Source organism: Myxine glutinosa, chromosome 2, assembly GCF_964187855.1.
Source record: "Myxine glutinosa chromosome 2, kmMyxGlut1.1, whole genome shotgun sequence".
Lineage (NCBI taxonomy): Eukaryota > Metazoa > Chordata > Myxini > Myxiniformes > Myxinidae > Myxine > Myxine glutinosa.
In genome coordinates this window covers 77,748,267-77,772,693 of record NC_136262.1, presented here as the reverse complement: position 1 = coordinate 77,772,693, position 24,427 = coordinate 77,748,267, and the positions used below count along the sequence as shown (strand labels likewise).

General features: G+C 45.3%; 1 protein-coding gene across 1 annotated transcript in view; it reads left to right on the top strand.

The window, feature by feature from the left end:
* Positions 1–24,427, top strand: part of RAI14 (retinoic acid induced 14) — a 172,066-nt gene that overhangs the window by 5,758 nt on the left and 141,881 nt on the right. The window contains exon 3 of the mRNA XM_068105032.2: positions 7,953–8,083. Within this exon, the coding sequence (XP_067961133.2) occupies positions 7,953–8,083 (131 nt within the window). The remainder of the gene's footprint in view (positions 1–7,952; positions 8,084–24,427) is intronic.

Below are 24,427 nucleotides of genomic sequence, written 5' to 3'. Positions count from 1 at the left end.
TACGTCCTGGAGGAAAGAATGAGATTGACGAGAATGAAGGTGGATCCACAAGATGGGTAGTATGCCACCACATCAGGCCAGCTCATTAAAAAGATGACCAAACGAATGGAGGTGAACAGTAAGCCTTGATTTAAGAGTTCTACTAAGATGGTATACCTCGGACGCATATCACCTGGAGCGGATGGATAGTAAGGGGCAGATGGCTGGAAGAGCAGACCAGGGAAAAGGGTTTATTTTAAGTTCCTCCATCTGCAAGTCTGATGTTTGGCAGAAGTACGGTGTTCAGGGTTACACTTAATCGAACCTCTCATTTGTCATTGGCAGATTTAACCTACTAACACATAAAGCTCACCTTGTGTTGCAACTAGGATTTTTGCATATTTTCACTCTTATTGTTTTAACCCTAATTTATTGGTGTGGCCTTTAGTCCAAGTAAGATGTACATTTGTTCTCTAAGGTTTGGCAGGTGAGACAAATCTATTTTACTCTGAAGTAGTACGGTATCTTGAGTTGTTTTGCACCTAGGCCAGAAGGCAAGCTGCTTGGCAGCAATTGCAAAATGGCCACTCATCGTCAAGCAGCACCTGGAGGATGATGTAGTCTGTGGTTTAGGCTTTTTAACTTGCTAAAAATAAAATAAATTTGATGTTTAAAAGCCTTGTCTGTGCAAGGAATGTCAAATCTCGTTTACTCAAATTAATCAAGATTTCACATCAAGATCACTGATCACGAGTGATTTTTAGGACAAGATGGTTGTCATAAATATGAAGCGGTATTATATTGATTCTGATGAGCTGAATTAAATATTACTTCAAGCTTGTAAGGAACTTCAACATGGGAGGCTATTAGGCCCATCAAGCCTGTGCAATGGTGGCCAAAGTATTGCTGTTTGTCTGTGCAGCATGTACCATTTTAAAAGTTTGGTGGTGGGTTTTAAAAGAGTTAAAAGCATAACTCTGCTGTTAGGGTTTGAACCTTCGACCTTCCAGACTCGGAGCGGATGCTCCGTCCATTATGTCACTTTGTCTGGTCAAGATTGAGGCTCATTGAAGAGTGATGTGACGAGCAGGTAACGGAAACCGTAGGGCCACTTTGAAATGCAATAAGCAAGGCAACGAATGCCGAGGAAAATAAAATAATAAATGTGTGGAGGAAACGCAGTAACCTGTAAGTAAGAGGCTTGGGTTGGGTAGACCAAGTTGTGGTAGGAAATATCATGGGTATGGATGGGGTGATATGAGATGATGGTGCACCACTTGTTTGAATCCTCAGAGGGAAGAGTGGAAATGAACAGCTTCAGGAAAGCGGTTCCACAAATGGGATGAAAGATGGCCTAAGGAGTGAAGGTGTGCAGTGAGCTTAGATCGTGGGAGTTTATCCAGGTGTAGCTGTAGAAATATGTAACGATGAGGGAGCTGGACCAGAGAAGAGGTCGTGAAGAAACGGCGGCTTTGTCAAATGAAGCGAAATGTCTGCAAATGCAAAGAGCGTTTGTCGCAGCTAATGGAACAACAATTAGGAACAGAGTACATGTATGAAACGTCTTGGGATTGGCAAGGGATTTGTTTGACCTTTGAACCTGTCCCATTAGCAGTAAATGCATGAAATAGGTCCAGGAAATTGTGGAAGAAATAAATATTTATATGTGCAGTAAACAGCGGACTGAGGCAAACATCAAATTACCTTTCCTTTTAAACTAGAGTGTTTATATTTTAACCTTTGGGAAAGTTTGTTGTATAGGCCTAACCGCTGAAAATATATCGTATATATCATGGAAGTGCATTTGAAGTCCATTCACACAATATAGCTTGGCAAAGGTGAAAAAGACTTGAGGCAATAAAATTTTCACAATTTTTACAGAACTTCAAATATCCCTGAAACATTTTGTGCTTCATTAAACATAAATATTTATTTATTGTGGTTCTGAGCTGGGGGGCGGGTCAGAGGGGGCGGGGCAGCTGGCGGGCGTATGCTATATTACCTCTGCTTGCTCCATTGTGTTTTTGTCCATCATTCGGCTCTTTTCCCCACAAACCTTATCGGTATACTGAAAGCCAAATGTGAAATTGTGGGCGTACGATGCATTAGCTTGAACTGGAGCACCATGGGTGTGACTGTGAACTATTTTCATCCGGAATGATGTTGCTTGGCTCAGAGGTGATCCCAATCTGCAGGATGTGTGTGGGTGAGAGCAGTCATCTCGGGCTGTCCCATTGGTCGTTTCAAGTCTGGCCCCATCTCTCGGCAGTTTCTTTGGATTTTTAATAGAATAAAAGATCGGAGAGATTCTGTGTGAGGTGTTAGCTGCTGCGGGCACGTCCTTGACTCCTGAAAGCTTGCTTTCTCAAACTCAGCTCATCGTCCAATAAATGGAAGAACAAGAACAAGAAGAAAAGAAGAAGAAGGAGAGACTTTTATCACCGCCTTATTCTCAGACGCCACTTCCCACTCTTCCGACTACCGAAACTTTAGTTCCTTTTCACAACAAACACAACCTTTCCCTTCCTACGTTAAATGTAACAGTATTTTATTCACTTTGGAAATTATTTATTGTTGAAGAAATGACTTCCGAGGGCAGATGCCCAGACGCCCCCTTTTAAAAATTTTTAAAATATATTTGAACATAGTCAAGACTAGTGGAACAGCTAGGCCACTGAATGGATCGGGACATAACAGATAAAACCATGATGCCAAATACACATGCATTGGGTTCACAAGATGGATACAGAAGAATCTCCAAAGAGGGAAAACTGGAAAATTGCAAGGTGGAAGGATTTAGATAGGGGTCATTGAGGGTAGAAATGATCATGGTTTTGGATTTGTACCATATGTTTTGCTCTCTCATCAATGAACATTTTTTTCATGTCGATGTCCATATGCCTCCAGTTTTAAATTTCATCCATTTTGCTTCACGTCTAATCGTGCCATTTCAATCTTGATCATATTTCAAGTGTTGAGGGTAGCAACCAATCCTGTATTCATCCTCCAGTTTTTTTTCTACACTTGCACCCATCCCATAACTGTCCACCCTTTGTTTAGCTCTTCCATCGGTCTCTTGTATTTTCAAAATATAATTGGGGGCTGAAACTTTTAAAAAGTAATGCAATTTTATGCAGGAAGTCCCGTACTTTTTACCAATGTAAAATGTTTTTTTGTTTTGTTTAAAACTGCAGACAGTGGAGTTGTCAGCAAGTAGATGGGATTTTCCATGCAGTCAGAGATCGTTATCGATGATTAGGAATAGGATTGGACCCGGAACACTGCCTTTGGGTACTCCAACCTTGACGGGGAGAGGAAATGAAAGGATTCCGTTGAGAACCACACATTGGTTACTAGAGTAGAGGAAGTCAGACAGCCATGTATGGAGTTGGCCTTTGCTGCCATAGGCAGGTTTGGAGAGCAAGGCAGCAAGGATGCCAGACTATCAAAAGTATGAGATATGTCTGGAGAGACGGTCCTGATATTATGTCTGACGTTGAGGGATTCCATCCATTGTTGGGTGAGTAGAAGCAGCATGTCTAAGGTAGAATGACCTGGTCTGAATCCAAATTGGTGATCTGAGATGAGGTTGTTGGACAAAATGAATGATTTAATATAAACTGCGATGATGGATTCCATGACGTTTCTCATGATTGGAAGTAAGCTTGTAAGTTTAAGTTAATGGGATCAGTTTTTGCACCTTTTCATGTAATGCAATAATGTTGGCTGATCCCAAGCAGATGGAATATGATCTAGGCCAAATTGTATGGTAAAAAGAGCAGAAAGGGGAAGTGCAAAAGTAGCAGTGCAGGTTTTTAGGACATGTGAGCTGTTGCCGTCCGGTCCAGTTGCATGATCAGAGTTGAGGGTTGCCCGAACCTTCACTTTCTCAGTTGCAAACGACAGAGGTCAGTAGCAGTTGAGTGTTACTGGGAAGGATTGGCACAGAGAGCAATGGGTTCAAGACAAGATTTAGAAGCAACCACATAATTGAGGCATTCGGCCTTCTCACAAGTGGAGTTGGCTGTGGTGCGATTTGTAGAGGGAAGTGATTACACTAAAAACAAACTTGAAGGTGACACCAGGTTTTAGAATAAGGAGACAGGTTTGGGAAAGGTATGATAATATTATATATTAATATTCACTTCAACTGTCATCATGCCAGCTGGCTGGGTGTAGGTTCATCTCTCACCAGCCATGGCACCTCAGCAAAGGACTTCTGTGACTCATTGGGACTGACACAATCTGTCAATTTCCCGACCCGGATCTCAGTCAATGGAGTATCTTCTCTTCTGGACTTAGTTATGAATAACTTCCCTGCAAATGTCTGCTGCTCTTCTTCTGCTCCAATCGGGTTTTCTGATCATGTGCTTGTTAAAGTGGTCATCTCTCTGGCCATTCTCAGAGAGCCTCCTCAGCGCCGACGAGTCTGGCATTTCATTCAGGCTGACTGGCATGGTCTGCAAGCAGCCATCAATCATCTGGACTGGTCTCCCATCTCTACTGCCTCTGACATCAATTCTTCCTGGGAATTCTTCCAAAGCAAACTGCTCTCTGTCATGCACAGATTTATCCCATCTCATCTTCAGTTGTCTTACCCTTCCTCCCATCCATGGTACACTGAATCTTGTGGTGAGGCAGTTGCCCTAAAACAACTTGCCTTTGCCTCTTGGAAGGCAAATACAACTGAAGGCAATCTCAGTTCCTTCCACCAAGCTCGGAACAAGTGTATGTCTACCCTCAGGAGTGCCAGGAAGCACTATCTCTCCACACTCAAGATTGAACTCTCAAACCTGTCTCCTTCCTCCAAATCCTGGTGGCGTCTGGTCAAATCGGTTTCTGGTGTTGTTCCCCCTCCATCCCCTCCCTTACCTCAAATGGCTAAACAGTTGACACCGCACGTGACAGAGCCGAATGCCTCAACTCTGTGTTTGCCTCAAAATCTTGTGTCCCAAACCCATCTCTCTCTGTTCCCATCTTTCCCAATCGAACCCAACTGCTCCTGAACTCTGTGTCCTTCTCTCCTGACAAGGTGGAGAAGTTTTTGTCAAACCTCGACTCTGATTCTGCAACTAGACCAGACGGCATCAGCCCACGGGTCCTAAAATCCTGCTCTGCCGCTCTATCTCGCCCTCTCTGTTCTTTTCACCCTCTTTTGCTCAAGGTCATCTGCCAGCATCTTGGAAATCAGCAAACATCACCGCTTTACACAAAAAGGTGCAAAAACAGATCCTTGCAACTACAGACCAATCAGCCTGCTTCCAATTATCAGCAAAGTCATGGAATCCATCATTGCTTCAGATATCAAATCCTTCCTATTCTCCAATGGCTTGATCTCTGATCATCAATTTGGATTCAGACCAGGTCATTCTACTCTGGACATGTTGCTTCCGCTGTCTCAACAATGGATGGAGGTCCTCAATGCCAAACAGGAAATCAGAGCTGTCTCACTTGACATATCACGTGCCTTCGATATGGTCTGGCACCCAGCTCTGCTCACCAAAATCTCCTCCTATGGTATCCATGGAAATCTCCACTCATGGCTTGCGGACTTCCACTCTGGTCGTAGGCAACGTGTGGCCCTGAATGGATTTCTCTCATCTCCCCTTCTTGTTCTTGCTGGAGTTCCCCAAGGTAGTGTTCTGGGCCCTGTGTTATTTCTGGTCTTCATCAATGATTTCTCCGACTCTCTGGAAAATCCTCTCTATCTCTTTGCTGATGACTCCACGATCTGCTGCTCCATTCCTCATCCCTCAGATCGGCAGTCTGCAGCCTCCTCACTCTCTGCAGACCTGGACAAAATCACAGACTGGTCAAACAAGTGGAACATGTCTTTCAATCCTGACAAATCTCACACTCTTACAATGTCTCTCCGAAAAGACCGACTGTAAAACCCTCCGATCTACTTTCTCAACATTCCTCTCCAAGAAGTTCTGTTGCTCAAGCTTTTGGGTCTCACTATCTGCCATGATCTTTCTTGGGAAAACCACATTTCCAAGCTGGCCTCCAAAGCCAGTCGCCGACTGGGCATCCTCCGTCGTGCGAAGTCCTTCCTTGGCACAACTGAGCTCCTCACCACATACAAAGCTTTCATCCGCAGCTCAATGGAATACTGTTCCCCCCTCTGGGCTGGTGCTCCTGCCTCACACATAGCTCGGCTTCACGCTGTTGAAACCAAAGCTTTCAGAATCATTGGAATCTCCTGCGATGAAGTTAACTCCGAGGGCCTTTCACTCACTCACCGCAGGCAGGTTGGTGGTCTTTCTGTCTTATACCGACTCCTCTCCGGCCTTGCTCCCCCGGCTGTCTCTGTGCTCTGTCCTCCCAAATATTCCTTCAGGTCGCACAAGATCTGCCTGCAACCCTCTTATGGTTATATTGCCAAAATCTAGGCTCTCTGCTCACCTTCACTCTTTCATTCCCCTTTTCTCCCACCTCTGGAACAAACTCCCCCACTCCCTTCAATCCCACTCCTCCCTCCAGGTCTTTAAAACAGCTGTTCACCACCATCTCTTATCTTCCCCCATCCAAAACCTTGGTGTTTTCTACCCCTGCTAATTCACCCGATACTTTTTTTTTTTTTTGGAATTTCCAACTTCTTTCCTGGAAATCCTTGCAGTGTTCATATGTTTTATACCTCTCCCACCTCCCCCCAAGCCCTCCCCTCCCACATTTCTCCCGATGTCCCTGTTCTCAAATGTTGTGTTTGTGTCCTTCCCCCTCTCTCCCCATCTTGTCTTCCGCTCCCCTTATTTTTTGTGTTTTTTGTGTCGGTTTGACTTTTTGTGTGATTAATGTTAGCTCTTTCACGAGCCTCGATCTTGTATACAAAAACAAAACAAAACAAAAACTGAAGCTGAGATGGGATTGATCTGTGCATAAGAGAGAGCAGGTTTCTGTGAAATAATTCCCAGGCTAAGTTAAGATAAGGGGTAGTCGATTATAGGAGACCAGCCTTAAGTGAGATGGCTGCTTGCAGTCCCTCCCAATCTGCCTGAGTGAACTGCCAGATTCACCAGTGCTGAGGCAGCTCTCGGAGAATAGCCAGAGATGTTGACTCTCTGTCTCAAAAGCATATAGTCAGATTAACCCATTGGAGCAGGAAACATTTGCAGGTAGGTTTGTCATTACCACTTCCAGAAGCCTGATGTTGCCTTCACGGTTAAGGTGGCTGGCTTGGGATATTAGTGTCCTGAGTTTGAGCCCCTGTTAAGCCGTTGAATTAACACCAGGTGGGTTGAGTCAGCCTGTCATCCTTCCGAGGTCGGCGAAATGAGTAGCAGCTGACTGGTAATGGGGAGGGGTGGGGGGGCATTGCACCATTGGCACATCTGCACCCCCAGAAAAAAAATGCAGCCAAGCATCCACAGGCTGTATATGAACCACCACCACCACTTCCAGAAGAGAGGATTTTCCATTCGGAGAAATCTGGGTCGGAAAGTTCACAGATTGAGCCAATCCCACGGAGTCACAGAAGTTCTTTGTTGAAGTGTCATGCCTGGTGATGGGGGTACAACACACAGCTGGTTTGCATGTTGACACCTAAATTCGCCACATACATGTATCTTTATGATTAGCGAGGCTGTGTTATGTTGATAAAGTGTGGTTAAAAAAGCACAACATTGTTTTGGCACCAGTGGGTTATTTAGTTAATTAAAGAGGTTAACAGTTGTAGTATCTTAAATGGACAGTGTTGTTTAATATATATATGTATATATACTGTATATATATATATATTATTGGCATACATTTCAAAACCTGAGTTTGCAACCCTAGGCAGGTGCAATTATCTCAATAAACGTTGGGCCTCTCTCTGTAATCCATTGATTTGAAGGTGTGGTCTTTGTCTTGAAGACATCCTTGAAAGAACTGTGTGTGCTCTTCTACAAACCATTCTGTATTGCTGCAATTCAGTTGGACAAAAAAAAAATCGTTTTTTTTTTTTTTTTTTGTCCTTGCTGTGGTTTTCGTAGTGGACTGAGTGGACCAAAAATGATGAGAGACTACTGCGTGCGGTGGAGCTAGGAAGTGTCGAGAGGACTCTATCGATCCTCGGCAAGCGGAACGTGACTGCCAGCAAGCTCGACTCTGACGGCACAAGCGCGTGAGTGGTTGGGTATGGCATCCATAAACTGGGGATCAAAGCTGCACCAAAGAGATATATCACTATCTTTGGTTATTTTTGGCCATCACAGAACCATGAATTGGCAACATTGTCATGATGTCTAAATCATTACTTGTTCCCATTTATGAGTCTACATACAAGGCTCTCAGTTTAACAATTCTGCCGGAATTTTCTTCTGCTGTAATAATATCGTGTGCACGATTAAATAATGCTCAAGGTGAGGTTTCTGTACTTAACCTGACCTGACCTCATGATGTTGCAAAAAGGCTAATGTTTAAACCTTGAGGAAGTTCATGGATTTTTGGGATTGTTTTCCCCAACTCTTGTTTCGTTTATTGCAAAGTCAAAGAGTGTGTCATGGGGTTAAGTGGGCAGATGTTGGAGGAAGAAATGTATTTTTTAAAGTGCCAAAGTGAGCACATGTGCACGCTTTCCGGATGTACTTGTAGGTGGGTATGGGTTCTGGGAAGTCATGTTTTAACGAAAGACTAGCAGTGCCGACCTGTCGCTTGGCTGAAGATTTAATCAAAATAAATCGTGTTGCACTTCACAACCACATTGCATGTTTATTTGAGTCTCAATGAGGACATAAAATGAAGTGGAACACTCAAAAATAATATATTATAACACATCGTTGTTGTTGTAGTTTCAGTTGCTGCTGTTATATGTGCACTCCTATTGTATATATATATGTTTCTATTGCTGTGAGAAGCTGTAAGTATTACTATATTTAACTTTGTGTGCCCCTTCCATGGCAGTCACGCTGTGTTATAAGAAGTTCCTGCTGTCGTAGAATAATAAAAATGGTGCAGTTACAACTACTAAATTAAGCTCCACGTCCTGACAAAAAGCATTTTTATATTAAAATTGACACGCTTTACAACTTTTCAATTTTTGTTCCCAGTAAATTTAATATTTGCTTTCCAATGGTATCATTTTTATTCATTAATAGTAGCTGAGGTTAAAGCACTCGACACATGGGAAAATTTGTTCTTCTTCCCTTCTGTCCCCTCCTCCTCCCCCCCTCCCCCCCTCCCCAAAAGAGAGGGGCATGCCAAAGCCCCTCCACAAAAAGTGTGTATATATATATTGTTACGGATCGCGGTTAGATGTTACTTCGACCGAGCGGTGGTGTATTACCGCGACCTAACAGTTATTCCCCGACTAGACCCCGATTCCACTCGAACGTTGACCAAGTCGCACTATGCTAAATCAATGAAGGAAAGGACACAATGGCTGGGATAAATGAAACGACACAAGGGGTACAGTTCTCAAGACCTCCGGAGGAGGATATAATTGGTGGTGGAAAAAAGGGGTAGATTACAAGGTATGAGGTAAAGCACAGAAGAGATAGGCACTTAGTTAGTCTTATCTTATCCCCGACAGACCACAGACAAACGGAACAAGACTGACTTACACAGGGATTGATGGCCGGAAAGGACAGGCAGTCGATAGCACAAGGTGCACCTTGGCTCAGGGACAGGATACAGCTCGGTCCAGTCCAGAGATGCGGGGAGGTATTGCAGCGCTCGGAGGTGGCGTCCTTTTCGCTTCAAGCTCAGCGCGCATCTGACGTCACCTCCCCCTTCCTGCGCATGCTCAACGGGGAGTGACACGCCCTCGGCTGCTTGGCTCCGCCCCAGATGGGATTGGTCCGCCGCTTCTATTGGGTGCGGGGGGTTACCGGGCTCCGCCCTTGACGAGGAGCTGACAGCGAGCCCCTACATGGTAACCCCGTCGAGCACATGTTCGATGGCGGCTAACCAAGCCGGAGTGAGGACGCGCACTCCCCGCGCCGCCGCCGCTGTTGTTGTTGTTGTTGTTGTTCCATGAGGAAGAGCTGCGGGGAGGTATTGGGAGGTCCTAAACTTCCTAACGGTGCCATACAATCACATTCTGGTGCAACGAAGAGTCAGAATTAATGGAAACGAGTCCTTAACTGACATAGACTAAGAATAACTAGCAAGATGTCCTATAGTTGTCTACGTGAGATGCGGTGGACCTGGATGCGACATTTAATGGGGGAAATAGGGGAAGGTCGGGTCTACAGAGTGTTGTTTACAGAAAATGGGACTAGGGAATGGGGGATTGGGGATAGTTGGGAAGTATGTAGGAAATAGGGGAATATTTACAAGCGGATATGGATGGAGGCCAATCTCATATCCGCAACATTGCACCCTTCTCTACCTCGGGGCGTCCCGACCCGATAAATTTTTACCTACGTTAGTGTGGCACTCAGATGTAGTTCCCTCTACTATTAACTCAACCCTGAGTGCGACAGTTTTACAGATGTTCACAAATGAGTAAATATGTCCCCCTGCGACGTTGCACCCTTCTCCTAACAGAAACACACCCACAGGATAACCGAATCGCGGAAAGCATTCTCAAACTAAACATACAGCTGGTAGGGAGCATTATTTACACAAGACTACACTGATATTTACACTACGATCCAGGACCTGTTCTTTGAGGAACACATGCAGATGTTATGCATAGAGAGAGAGCACGCATGCCAGCATCGATACACCAACCCACGAGTGCCCTGTGGCCCTACGGCCTTTAATAATGTGCAGAGCACCCCATCCAAGCACCAAAAGCACCACCCCATCATGTACAGTCAGCACCATCCGGTGCACCAATAAAGTGTTCATAAAAATGCACAATTAAGTATCCATGGTCAAAGGTGGTGTCGCAGCCGGCCGATGTTCTGCCGCTGGTCTTGCCCTCTTGAAGTGCACTTGGCCTTCTGGCTTCCTTGGAAATAAAGAAAGGCGCCAACCGCGTCCATTTCTAAATGGTGGCCGTCAGGGGGGCCAACTAAAAGTGGTTCACCTGTATGGCATAGGTGCCACGTTGACCCAGAGGTCCATCAACGGGTGGTGCTTGCCCGCAAAAGAACTGCGGTCCATGGTGGGCCGCCACAAAAATTGCGGTCCATATGGTGTATCGATCCAGGCAGCAAGCAGCGAAAGTACAGGCCCACAACTGCGGAGCCGGCACCTCTCTCTCCTCTCTCTCTGCCCCAAAGCCAGATCCTCGGAGGTGGGAGACAAAAATAAGACAAGTGAGTAAGGTGGTAAGGGCGCAAAAGTGCACGCAATACAAGGTAATGCACACTGGGGGCACATGGGAACCAGGTGAGACAGGTACGTTCCTACCGTACACCCCCCCCCCACCAGGTAACCTACATTGCCCCTCCCTTACCCCTTACTGTATCCACAAAACACCACACTACCCATAAACATCTACTTTACACATCAACAAACGTCCCTACTGTCTTCCCCGTTCCTCCCATAAACCAAATTCGTCTTCTCTCCCTCCTAACCAATCAAATTTGCCATTTCCAACTCAACATCAAAATTTGCCATCTCCAACTCAACATCAAAATTTGCCATCACCAATTCATCATCCGTCCCTCCTAAGGAGGGAGAGATGGAATCACCCCAATGTCTCATCCACGTCGTGATGCGTCTCACAAATCCACACCGCAATTCTCCCTTCCTGCAACACAGAACAAAGGAACACAGGTGTGGAGTCATCATCATTACCTCAGGTAAGTGGCTGCGTATGGTGCGACAGGTTTATCAATCCTAACTATTTCCTAAATGGCTTTAACAACTTTACATTACCCGGGGTCTTTCCCTGCCAATCCATTGGCCAACTTACACTATGGGTTCTAAAAACCAATTCCCATTGACCAAACTGTGGTGCTTCTCAATTTGGGGTCTCACTCCCCCGATTCATCTCCCGGTGCCCTTGCACAATTTCTGGGCTGTGACGTGTAGCTCTCCCAGCAGGTCTACCCACCTGCACACCTCCACCACTGTAGTTGCCACCCGAGCTTACCTGCTCCTCACCCTAACCTAACTAACTGGGGAAGGCCCTCTCACACTCTCACCCCCTCAGTGCCCTCTCTGGCACGGGCTGCCCGATCCACACCCGGGATCCTCAGGCACCCACTGACACTAACGGCTCCCAGAGCCCACCTGCGGCCTCACCTGGCCGACATCCTCACAGTGGTGGAGTGCCCAAACCAACTACACACACTAACAGGCTACACGCCCAGCCATTTCCACAACACTAATGCACCCATCCACAATACCATTCTGCAACCGCACCACAAATGCCAATATCCAACCACAATTTACCTATACCCTCTACCTAACACTTACACTACCCGCCCCGGTACTCGTGAAAGGGGTCCACTCTTCCCCCATCCACACCTTCGCACCATGCACACCACTCCGTACCACTTACTCCATGTATTCCACACACCTGCACTTGCACACCTGTGCTCTCATACTTGGTGCCGCCTGCACCCTTCTCTCCCCCAAGCGCATTCGCGCTGATCCACAACACTCACTACTCAAACACTGCTCCACCCACCTGTTCAGTTGCACACCTGTGCAATCACACCTGTTCAATCCTCAAACACACGGCATCATCTCTTCTAACTACTCCCCTCTGAAACTTGCGCTTCCCAGTCGTCCCTTTAAACTATTGCGCTCCCACGTCATTATCATCCACACTAAACTACCTGCGTCCCCACTACAGGTATCAGTCACTAACTAATCTTAACGTTACCTAATGTCATCTTCGCTAGATCCCTATCAATATAACCTAACCCACCCGGGCTAGTTTTCACTGCCATCACCCCATAATCTATAGCGCATTTGCCCCACTTCATGGGAAGGGTGGCAGGGATGCCACCCTTACCCACCGTCATACGGCGCGAGTGGGACCTTGTGGGACCACCTCGTATGCGAGTCGTTGCCCGCCTGCCGGACCCCGTGCGTCGCCCCTTGCGGGGTCAGCGCGGGGCCGAACCGGCCGGGCCCCCACAGTACATTACCCCCAAGGGGCTCTCGTGCCTCCCCTGTCCCTCTAAAAACTACCCCTGTTGGTGTTGATGCATGGGTCACACTTCCGCAACCCGCTACCCATTCCATACCACCACAACCTTGCTCACTCACACCTCGCACCTCTCCCATCACCGGACCCTCTCGCTCGCACCCTCGTTCCATACCCTCCGGACCAGCCATACACCTCACTCTTGGCCTCTCACGAACATCCGGGTCCATCTCGACCCCCAAGCTTATTAAATCACCTGGCGCATCATACGCACGACCATATTGGTCACCACTTACACCGGGTCCTCTTTCTCTTCGCTTCTCCTCCATCACCTGCGAATCCCTCATCCGGTTAATGAGCACATCATCACGATCCGAACACAGACTTTGGACCAATTCCTTTACTTCCTCCTTTATCTCTTTCTTATCCTCTCTCCGTCGCTTCTTAATTTCGCTCACCCCTTCTTCCACTTCTTCTAATTTCTGCTTCACCTCCTTCATCTCCTCGTGCGCCCCCTTAAGTTCTTCCTCTAACTCCACCTTATTTTTTTCTATGTGCTCCCGCACCTCCCGCTCTTTAACCTCCATCACCTCTACCACCTTGTTCATTTTCCTCGTCAGGTCCTCATGTACCGTCTGACACTCTTTTTTAATTACCCCTACGTCCTTTTTCATCTCCTTCTGTGTCGATTTTAAACCCTCTATTACCGCTGTGTTCTTCTTTACCTGGTCCCCCAACTCCTTTTGTCCCACTGTCAGTTGTTCTACTCCCAGCGTCAACTCCTCTATACCACCTTGCAATTTTACAGTCCCCTTTCTCACCTCCTTCTCCATGCGCTCCTTACAGTGCCTCACCTCCTCGCGCACTCCTCCGACCTCCTCACTCACACCTCTTCTGATCTCTTCTCCCATCACCTGCATCTCCTGCCCAGATGCCACCCTCATCTGCTCCATTTCCTCCCTGTGAGCATCCAATTTAGTTTCTACCCCCCATTCTGACCCCCTCTATCTGCTGCCCCATTTTTTTAACTTCCCTTTCCGCTTGGTCCCTCATGTCCCTCAATTTGCCTTCCATACTGTTTTCTAACCTCTCTAACCCCTTTTGCATCCCTTCCATTTGATTCTCTTGAGCGGCCATTCTGTTTTCTACCCCCATTAACCCATGTTTTAATCCCTCACCAGTACCCCTCGCTTCGTCCCTCATTACCCCCAATTGCTCACTCTGAGCCTCCATCCGGTTCCCCATTTGTCCCATACTGCTTTTCAAACCTCTAATTTGGTCTCCCAATTGCTCACTATTCTTTTCCATAAGGGCATTCATTTGCATCATAAAAAGGTTCAAATCCACCGGTAGCGCTGCTACGGTCGCGGGCGCGGTCGCCGTGGCCATGTGCGAGGCGCCATTTTGCGAACCTGCCGCCCTCACTGCTTCGCTCTCCTCTTGTCCCTCAATTTGGTCCTGGATCGACCCTGCCTCACTCTCCTCTACCGGAACCCAGCCGTCTTGATCTGCCATAGCGCGACCTTCAAAATTCGTTTTTTTTTTGTAAAACAAAACAATTTCCAACTGCTTGTAATTTTGAGCGCGTTAAGCGCGCTTCGGGTCCGATCTCGCTCCTCGACACCAGTTGTTACGGATCGCGGTTAGATGTTACTTCGACCGAGCGGTGGTGTATTACCGCGACCTAACAGTTATTCCCCGACTAGACCCCGATTCCACTCAAACGTTGACCAAGTCGCGCTATGCTAAATCAATGAAGGAAAGGACACAACGGCTGGGATAAATGAAACGACACAAGGGGTACAGTTCTCAAGACCTCCGGAGGAGGATATAATTGGTGGTGGAAAAAAGGGGTAGATTACAAGGTATGAGGTAAAGCACAGAAGAGATAGGCACTTAGTTACAGTCTTATCTTATCCCCGACAGACCACAGACAAACGGAACAAGACTGACTTACACAGGGATTGATGGCCGGGAAGGACAGGCAGTCGATAGCACAAGGTGCACCTTGGCTCAGGGACAGGATACAGCTCGGTCCAGTCCAGAGATGCGGGGAGGTATTGCAGCGCTCGGAGGTGGCGTCCTTTTCGCTTCAAGCTCAGCGCGCATCTGACGTCACCTCCCCCTTCCTGCGCATTCTCAACGGGGAGTGACACGCCCTCGGCTGCTTGGCTCCACCCCAGATGGGATTGGTCCGCCGCTTCTATTGGGTGCGGGGGGTTACCGGGCTCCGCCCTTGACGAGGAGCTGACAGCGAGCCCCTACATGGTAACCCCGTCGAGCACATGTTCGATGGCGGCTAACCAAGCCGGAGTGAGGACGCGCACTCCCCGCGCCGCCGCCGCTGTTGTTGTTGTTGTTGTTGTTGTTCCATGAGGAAGAGCTGCGGGGAGGTATTGGGAGGTCCTAAACTTCCTAACGGTGCCATACAATCACATTCTGGTGCAACGAAGAGTCAGAATTAATGGAAACGAGTCCTTAACTGACATAGACTAAGAATAACTAGCAAGATGTCCTATAGTTGTCTACGTGAGATGCGGTGGACCTGGATGCGACATTTAATGGGGGAAATAGGGGAAGGTCGGGTCTACAGAGTGTTGTTTACAGAAAATGGGACTAGGGAATGGGGGATTGGGGATAGTTGGGAAGTATGGAGGAAATAGGGGAATATTTACAAGCGGATATGGATGGAGGCCAATCTCATATCCGCAACAATATATATATAATATCCCCTGCCCCTCCCTCCCCCATCTCCCCTCCCCCCTCCCTCACCTTCCCTCTACCCTTCTCCTCCTCCTCTCCCTCCCTGGGCAACGTCAGGTAGTCTCTCTCTCTCTAGTCTCTCTCTATTTTTATTCCAAACAGCATCATTCCAATCACAAATGAATATTATATCATTAATATAACAAAATATCATTTTATATCACGATTGCATTGAGATATCAAACCAGCGAATCGTTGTCATTGTGTTCACTTCCGGATTGGCACAGCTCCGTATATCGATCAAATTTCAGTCAAAATTGCATTGAGGAATTTATGAAACCTTATACCTACCTTATGACACCCGCTGGGACCCCAAAATGTTCCACAGAAGGTTTGGTGGGTCGAGCCCCAAAACTGAGGGAGTAGTTTCTGGACGGATGGATTTTTTTTTTTTTTTTTTTTTTTTTTTTTTTTTTTGTATACAAGATCGAGGCTCGTGAAAGAGCTAACATTAATCACACAAAAAGACAAACCGACACACAAAACACAAAAAACAAGGGGAGCGGTAGACAAGATGGGGAGAGAGGGGGAAGGACACAAAAGAGAGGGGGAAGGACACAAACACAACATTTGAGAGCAGGGACATCGGGAGGACTTGGGGGGAGGTGGGAGAGGATTAAAACATATGAACACTGCAAGGACTCTGGGGTGAATTACCGGGGGTAGAAAAGATCAAGGTTTTCGATGGGGGAAGATAAGAGATGGTGGTGAACAGCTGTTTTAAAGACCTGGAGGGAGGAGTGGGATTGAAGGGAGTGGGGGAGTTTGTTCCAGAGGCGGGAGAAAAGGGGAATGAAAGAGTGAAGGTGAGCAGAGAGCCTAGACTTTGGCAGTTTAACCAGAAGAGGGTTGCAGGCAGATCTTGTGCGACCTGAAGGAATATTGGGGGGACAGAGCACAGAGAGAGCTGGGGGAGCAAGGCCGGAGAGGAGTCGGTAGAAGACAGAAAGACCACCAACCTGCCTGCGGTGAGTGAGTGAAAGGCCCTCGGCGTTGACTACATCGCAGGAGATTCCAATGATTCTGAAAGCTTTGGCCTCAACAGCGTGAAGCCGAGCAAGGTGTGAGGCAGGAGCACCAGCCCAGAGGGGGGAACCGTATTCCATTGAGCTGCGGATGAAAGCCTTGTATGTGGTGAGGAGCTCAGGTGTGCCAAGGAAGGACTTCGCACGACGGAGGATGCCCAGTCGGCGACTGGCTTTGGAGGCCAGCTTGGAAATGTGGTTTTCCCAAGAAAGATCATGGCAGATAGTGAGACCCAAAAGCTTGAGCGACAGAACTTCTTGGAGAGGATTGTTGAGAAAGTAGATGGGAGGGTTGTCCAGTCGGTCCTTTCGGAGAGACATTGTAAGAGTGTGAGATTTGTCAGGATTGAAAGACATGTTCCACTTGTTTGACCAGTCTGTGATTTTGTCCAGGTCTGCAGAGAGTGAGGAGGCTGCAGACTGCCGATCTGAGGGATGAGGAATGGAGCGACAGAGAGTAGAGTGAAGGACACTTTTGTCTTTTAATATGATGGATGACAGCAGAAATCCTTTAGAATAAAGACACACACACACACACAATTTTTGTCTGGTCTAGGAATTTCAGCATGAATTGACTTTGACTTGCCAAATATTATGAAGACGTTACTCAGATAACTTGTCTTTGACAAACTAAAATAAAATATCTCCAATCACACAGTTTTCTGTTAGGCTCCAACATATGATTAAGATTAGGTTGTAAGACTTTTTTTTTTAACTTCCCCCTATTTGAAACATCAATAAATATTTGAGAAGTTTAGACGTTTGATGTCTGAAGTGTGGAACACATTTTCTTATCTGGTCTTTCATCCAAATCATCCTTTTGTGAATATATCATCTTTGCTAGTAAGTACATATGTGTGTTTTACTGGACCATGAATGACCATTTTGGGCTTTTTATTGTCCTCGTAAGAGCTCACAACCAAAGAATGTACCACAAATTTGAGGTTCACCAGCTGACATTTTTGCTTCCTTGTTTTCGATGTTTTGTTCTCTAAATAAGTACAGTACTGTACTTATTTTGTACATTTGTGTGAATGATCCTGAACCATAAACAGCAGAGTGGGTGTGTAAATTCCTTCCTGTGGGTGGTAAGAGAGAATAAGAACATTTTTTTACAGGAACAAGCATTACTCAAAGTTGTCATTGGTGTTTAAGTTGACTCACTGAATTTTGGTTTAATTTTGCTTGTTACGTGGTGTAACCTTTTTTTTCTTTTGTATAAAATGTTGCGGCTTGTGGAGGAGCAAGAACATAACAGGGCATAACAAAAGAAAGAAGGGGAGTGGGGGAACACCAACAGCAGGGCTGATGGACAAAATAGAGGGATACTTGGAGAAATAAAGTTTGTGGGAAAGAATGAGGGCTAGGGGAACCAGGAGACGACAAGAAGGGCTTAACAAGAAGGTTACCACCACAACCTCTGAAGAAGGAAAGATATAAACTTGGGGAGGGTTAATGGGGGGAAGAAAATATAATGATGGGGGATGAACTAAGATGGTGGTGAACAGCTGTCTTGAAACCCTGGAGGGTAAGAATGAGATTGAAGAAAATGTGGATGATGTTTCCATGGGCAGGAAAAAAAAAAGTGGAAAAGAATGAGTGGAAGTGAGTGGTGAGTCTGGATTTTGGAAGTTTCACCAGAAGGGTGGTGATGGTGCACTGTGTGCACCCTGAAGAAACCTTAGGGGGGGGGGGGGGGGAGAGGGAGCATGGAAAGAGAAGGTGCTAATCCAGAAAGGAAGAGTTAAAATACAGACCACTGACCTGTCTGTAATATGAAAGTGATCGGCCTGGAGACTCCGTTACATCATGAGAGATTTCTCTGATCTTTAAGGCCTTCATTTTCATGGTGTGAGGCAGGGGATCCAGCTGAGAGCGGTGAGGGAAGAGCAGTACTCCATCAAGCTGTGGATGAAGTTCTTGTAGGTGGATAGAAGGTCAGGTGTGCCAAGAAAGGACGATCTAGTTACGGCACTCGGTAGAGCGCATACCTCCACCAGGCTGAACAGTTTGTTTTGTATCCCACTGATAGGCCTGATCTGGATTCGAACCTGAACCAAAATTGAATCAATTCTTCCTTGTCACACACCCAACCTCTCCACGAAGTTTCGTCTGAAACCGTCCACAACCTTTCGAGATATCCTGCTATATATCATTTTTGGCCCTGTCTCACAATGGTGAAGAATCACTTAAAAATTATATTACCGGATCCCGATCTGGATCTTCACCAAAATCGAATCATTTCGTCCTTGGGACATACACTACATATCTGCCAAATTTCGTCCGAATGCGTCCACAACTCTTGAGATATCCTGTTCATAGACAGACAGGCAGACAGGCAGACAGGGGTGAACACATAACCTCCATCCACCTTCGGTGGCGGAGGTATTAAATACATTCGGGATCCAATTAAAATTGGTGATTATTTATTTATTTATTTTGAAGTTGGATTTGTCACTTCTATTGTATGGCTTATGGCAACTAAAACCAGTGTCCATTTGCTCACGGTACTTTACTGTGCATTTAAATAGTCTGCAGTCGACTCAAAGCTTCCACTAACTCACAATAATTATGATGTATATACAAGCAGCAAAGTTATCATCTTTCTTTTCTTTTTAAAGAGCTGGATCTTTGGTTCGGGGGTTAACGACATGACCCATTGTTCACAGACTGGTGTTCGTTTGATTAGGGGCGATTATGCCAAATCCATGTCAACATGAGGGCTACCTCTCTTATGTTTATTGGACAATACAATGTCGTATAGTGGACTACCTAAATACCTGGGTTTGTTTATTACTTTACTAGTAAAAAGGCCGTCAGATATTCCTAATAAGTGCATAAGTTGTACTTCAAGAGAATTTTGAAAGCATGTGTTGCAATCAGTCAGATATTCCTAATAAGTGCATAAGTTGTACTTCAAGAGAATTTTGAAAGCATGTGTTGCAATCAGTCAGATATTCCTATTAAGTGCATAAGTTGTACTTCAAGAGAATTTCGAAAGCATGTGTTGCAATCAGTCAGATATTCCTATTAAGTGCATAAGTTGTACTTCAAGAGAATTTTGAAAGCATGTGTTGCAATCAGTCAGATATTCCTATTAAGTGCATAAGTTGTACTTCAAGAGAATTTTGAAAGCATATGTTGCAATCAGTCAGATATTCCTTTTAAGTGCATAAGTTGTACTTCAAGAGAATTTTGAAAGCATGTGTTGCAATCAGTCAGATATTCCTATTAAGTGCATAAGTTGTACTTCAAGAGAATTTCGAAAGCATGTGTTGCAATCAGTCAGATATTCCTATTAAGTGCATAAGTTGTACTTCAAGAGAATTTTGAAAGAAGAAGATTTATTAGGAAATGGGCCCAGCCCGGCCGAGGCGGCTTCGACCGGCCTCGCCACCTCGCCTATAACCTTACCGGGGCCCGTCCCGACATTTTTTGTTTCAGACGTTTTCTCCTATCTTTCACCGTTCAGGAGATTAGCGTGTGCAAACAAACAAACAAGAAGACGTCATGCGGAGCACGATACTTGCAAAATCTGCCCCCACCCCCAAGAAAAAAAAATTCCATTGATACAGCAAATTGTCCATTTCATCAAGATTAAAATTGACAATCTTGATCAAAGCTCGGGTCAACAGGAAGAAAAGTGACGATTTTTCAGATGAAAAATGATCATATTGGAAGATTGACCTTGAGTTGACCTTTGACCTTTTGACCTCAAAAATACATCGTTTCCCTATTTAGTGACTCAATGTGCAAATGCTGTTCCATTTTCAAGTCAATTCGATGAAAATTGAGGATTTTAGAAATTTGGCCTATGTTGACCTTTTGGCCTATGTTTACCTCAAAAATACTTGGTGGTTGAATTCAGTGACCAGATATGCAAGTCCTCTTCAAATTTCAAGTCAATCGGATGAAAATTGAGGATTTTAGAAATTTGGCCTATGTTGACCTTTTGGCCTATGTTGACCTCAAATATACTTGGTGATTGAATTCAGTGACCAGATATGCAAGTCCTCTTCAAATTTCAAGTCGATCAGATGAAAATTTAGGATTTTAGAAATTTGGCAAAGTTGGTGACCTTTGGCCTATGTTGACCTTTTGACCCCAAAAACAGGCTTCTCAATTGGGAGGACCTATACAACTTGGTGAAGTTTCGTGACGATCGGTTTCGAATTGTGACCTGTAGGCCGGTGACAAACACGAAGACGTCATGCGGAGCACGATACTTGCAAAATCCGCCTCCCCCCTCCCCAAGAAAAAATTCCATTGATACAGCAAATTGTCCATTTCATCAAGATTAAATTGACAATCTTGATCAAAGCTTGGGTCAATAGGAAGAAAAGTGACGATTTTTCAGATGAAAAATGATTTTGGAAGGTTCACCTTGAGTTGACCTTTGACCTTTTGACCTCAAAAATAGTTGGTTTCCCTATTTAATGACTCAATGTGCAAATGATGTTCAATTTTCAAGTCGATCGAATTGAAAATGGCGATTTTAGAAATTTGAACCCCAGTTGACCTTTGACCCCAAAAACAATAGGCTTCTCAATTGGGACGACCTATACAACTTGGTGAAGTTTCGTGACGATCGGTTTGGAATTGTGACCTGTAGGCCGGTAACAAAGACAGACAGACAGACAGAACCACCAACGCAACCGACCAATATACTTGAAAAATCTTCGATTTTGCACGTAACAAACAAACAAAAACTTTCTTTTATATATATAGATATATCTCAAAGTTGTGGACGGATTCGGATGAAATGTGGCAGAGTGGTAGCATGTGCGACAAGGAAGAATTGATTCAATTTTGGTGAAGATCCAGATCCGGATTCAGCTAGTAGAATTTTTAAAGTGATTCTTCACTATTGAGTGATATGGCCAACCAGGCGGAGGTATGCTCTCTACTGAGTGTTACTCTGCGCACGTTGCACATCATGTGCAGCAAATTTCACCTCCCTCTGCCTTGTATTTATTGTTAAATACAATAAATGCAAGGCTCAGTTAGCAAGGCACCGTCTACAATTCCAATGTAAGAGGCATAATTACTCTTTTATGGAAAATGTTTTTCAAGTTAGTTTATCCTCAAAAATAGTCCGTAGTGAACATGCAATTGTGTTCAAAGATTGGTCTTTAAGACCTACCCTTATGAAGGGAAACACCTGTACAAACACACAAACTGACCTCTTTTTATATGGTAGATGGATCTTCTTTTTAGTAATTTTATATTTCATTCTTCAGGGTGTACACAAAGTCACACATCATAGGCAAAACATTTATTTGTAAGGTTGGCTACATCAGTTGTTTGAAATGTCCCACCAATCTCAAAACTATTTTGAATAAAGTTTATAAAATTGTAAATAATAACGTTCTAAAATCTGAAAAAAAATACATCAGATAAATTAAATAATTTCCTATGATACCTGACTTTGTAAACACCCTGTATTTTGTTAAATTTGGCATTCATTGTCATTAATTATCGGAGGCTCTGAGTCTAATCTAGCCAGTTAGGATGTGCATTAAAGTTGCATAAATGATTGCATGTGGGATGTCCTTGCCAAATATTCTACCCTTTAAAAGCAATAGCTCTAATTTATAATAATTAGGCATATTTGAATTAGTGAGTTGGTGGGATGATGAAGTTGGAAAGAGGATTGACGAGAAGAGGAAGAAGTTCAAGGAGTGGCAGAAGGCGAAGGGTACGGGAGCAGAAAAAGCAGAGCATGAAAGTTATAAGGCAGCCAAGAAGGCTGCAAAGAAAGAGGTAGCAAAGGCGCAGGAGGCATGCAGGAAAATGTTCAGAAAACGCTTGGATTCGGAAGAGGGTCAGAGAGCGGTATTCAGGATTGCAAAGCAGATAGCGAAAGAGACGTGTGATGTGATGGGGGTGAGTTGCTTGAAGGATGAAGTGGGACAAATCGTTGTGGACCCAGATGGAATTAAAGGAAGATGGAAAATATATATGGAAATTCTGTTAAATACAGAGAATGAATGGGATGGCAACATAGAGAGTAACCTAGTTTTAGGACCGGCAGAGAAGATAACAGAGAAGGAAGTTGAGGAAGCGATAAAAGCAATGAAGAGTCGAAAAGCGGGAGGGCCGACGGGAGTTGTGGGAGATATGTTGAAGGCAGCGGGAAGTTGGGGTGTGAAGAGAATGACAGAGATCTGTAATCTTGTGCTGAAAGAAGGCCGCATTCCAGTGGTTTCGGAACTGAGTACCCTCGCCCCTCTATACAAGGGGAAAGGTGACCCTCTGGAGTGTGGCTCGTACCGAGCGATGAAGTTATTGGAGCATGGAATGAAGGTATTGGAAAGGGTGTTGGAGAGGAGAATAAGGAAGAAGGTGAAGATCGACGACATGCAGTTTGGATTTATGCCAGGAAGAGGAACGACAGACGTGCTCTTTATTGTGAGGAAGTTGCAGGAGAAGTACATGGAGAAGAGGAAGAAGTTGTTTCTTGGGTTTGTTGATCTGGAGAAAGCATTCGATAGGGTTCTAGGTGAAGTATTGACATGGGCATTGAGGAAGTTAGGAGTGGAGGAATGGTTGATCAGCGTAGTGATGGCAATGTACAAAAGAGCGCGCACAGCTGTAAGAACAAAGGACGGGAACAGTGGTGAGTTTGAGGTGAAGGTGGGAGTGCATCAGGGGTCGGTACTAAGACCACTACTATTTGTAGCTGTGATGGAGGTGCTGGCTCAGAACGTAAAGGAGGGTTTACCGTGGGAGTTGTTGTATGCAGATGATCTGGTGTTTATTGCGGAAAGTATGGATGGACTGAAGGAAAAGATGAACAAGTGGAAGGAATGTATGGAGACAAAAGGTCTGAAAGTGAATATCAGAAAGACGAAGGTGATGGCAAGTGGTAAAGCATGTGGTGAGGTGGAAAGAACTGGGAAGTGGCCATGTGCTGTGTGCAGGAAGGGTGTCGGAGTGAACTCCATTCAATGTACAATGTGCGCTGAGTGGGTTCATCAAAAATGCAGTGGTCTGAGAGGGTCATTAACAAGTGTGGCAGCTACATTCAAATGTAAGGTGTGCACAGGGGGAGCTGCAGTTGGAGGAAATGTTGAGTTGGATCTTGGAGACGGCGTGAAGCTGGAAGATGTGAAAACATTTTGCTACCTTGGAGACATGCTGAGTGGAGAAGGTGGATCAGACTCGGCAACGGTTGCTAGAGTGAGATGTGCATGGAAGAAGTTTCGGGAACTGAGTGGCGTGCTGATGAGGGGAGTGTCGTTGAAGCTGAAGGGAAAGGTGTATGCTGCATGTGTGAGAAGTGTTATGATTTATGTGAGCGAGACATGGGTAATGAACGTAGAGCAGCAACGAAGGCTGGAAAGGGTGCAAATGCGAATGTTTCGGTGGATGTGCGGAATATCGTTGAGAGAGAGGAAGACAAATGATGAATTGCGAAAGATGATGGGAATAGAGCCTGTGATTGTTGCTGTGAAGAGGAACAGGTTGAGATGGTTTGGTCATGTGTTGAGGAAGGATGAAAGTGACTGGTTGAGAAGAGTGATGGAAATGAATGTAGAAGGAAGTAGAGGACGGGGAAGACCGAGAAAGACTTAGCTAAAGATGGTGGAAGAAGAAATGCGGGCAAGGGGGTTAACAAGGAGAGATGCAGAAAATAGGGCAAAATGGAGAAGATTGTCATGGGGACCGCAAGGCTAACCCC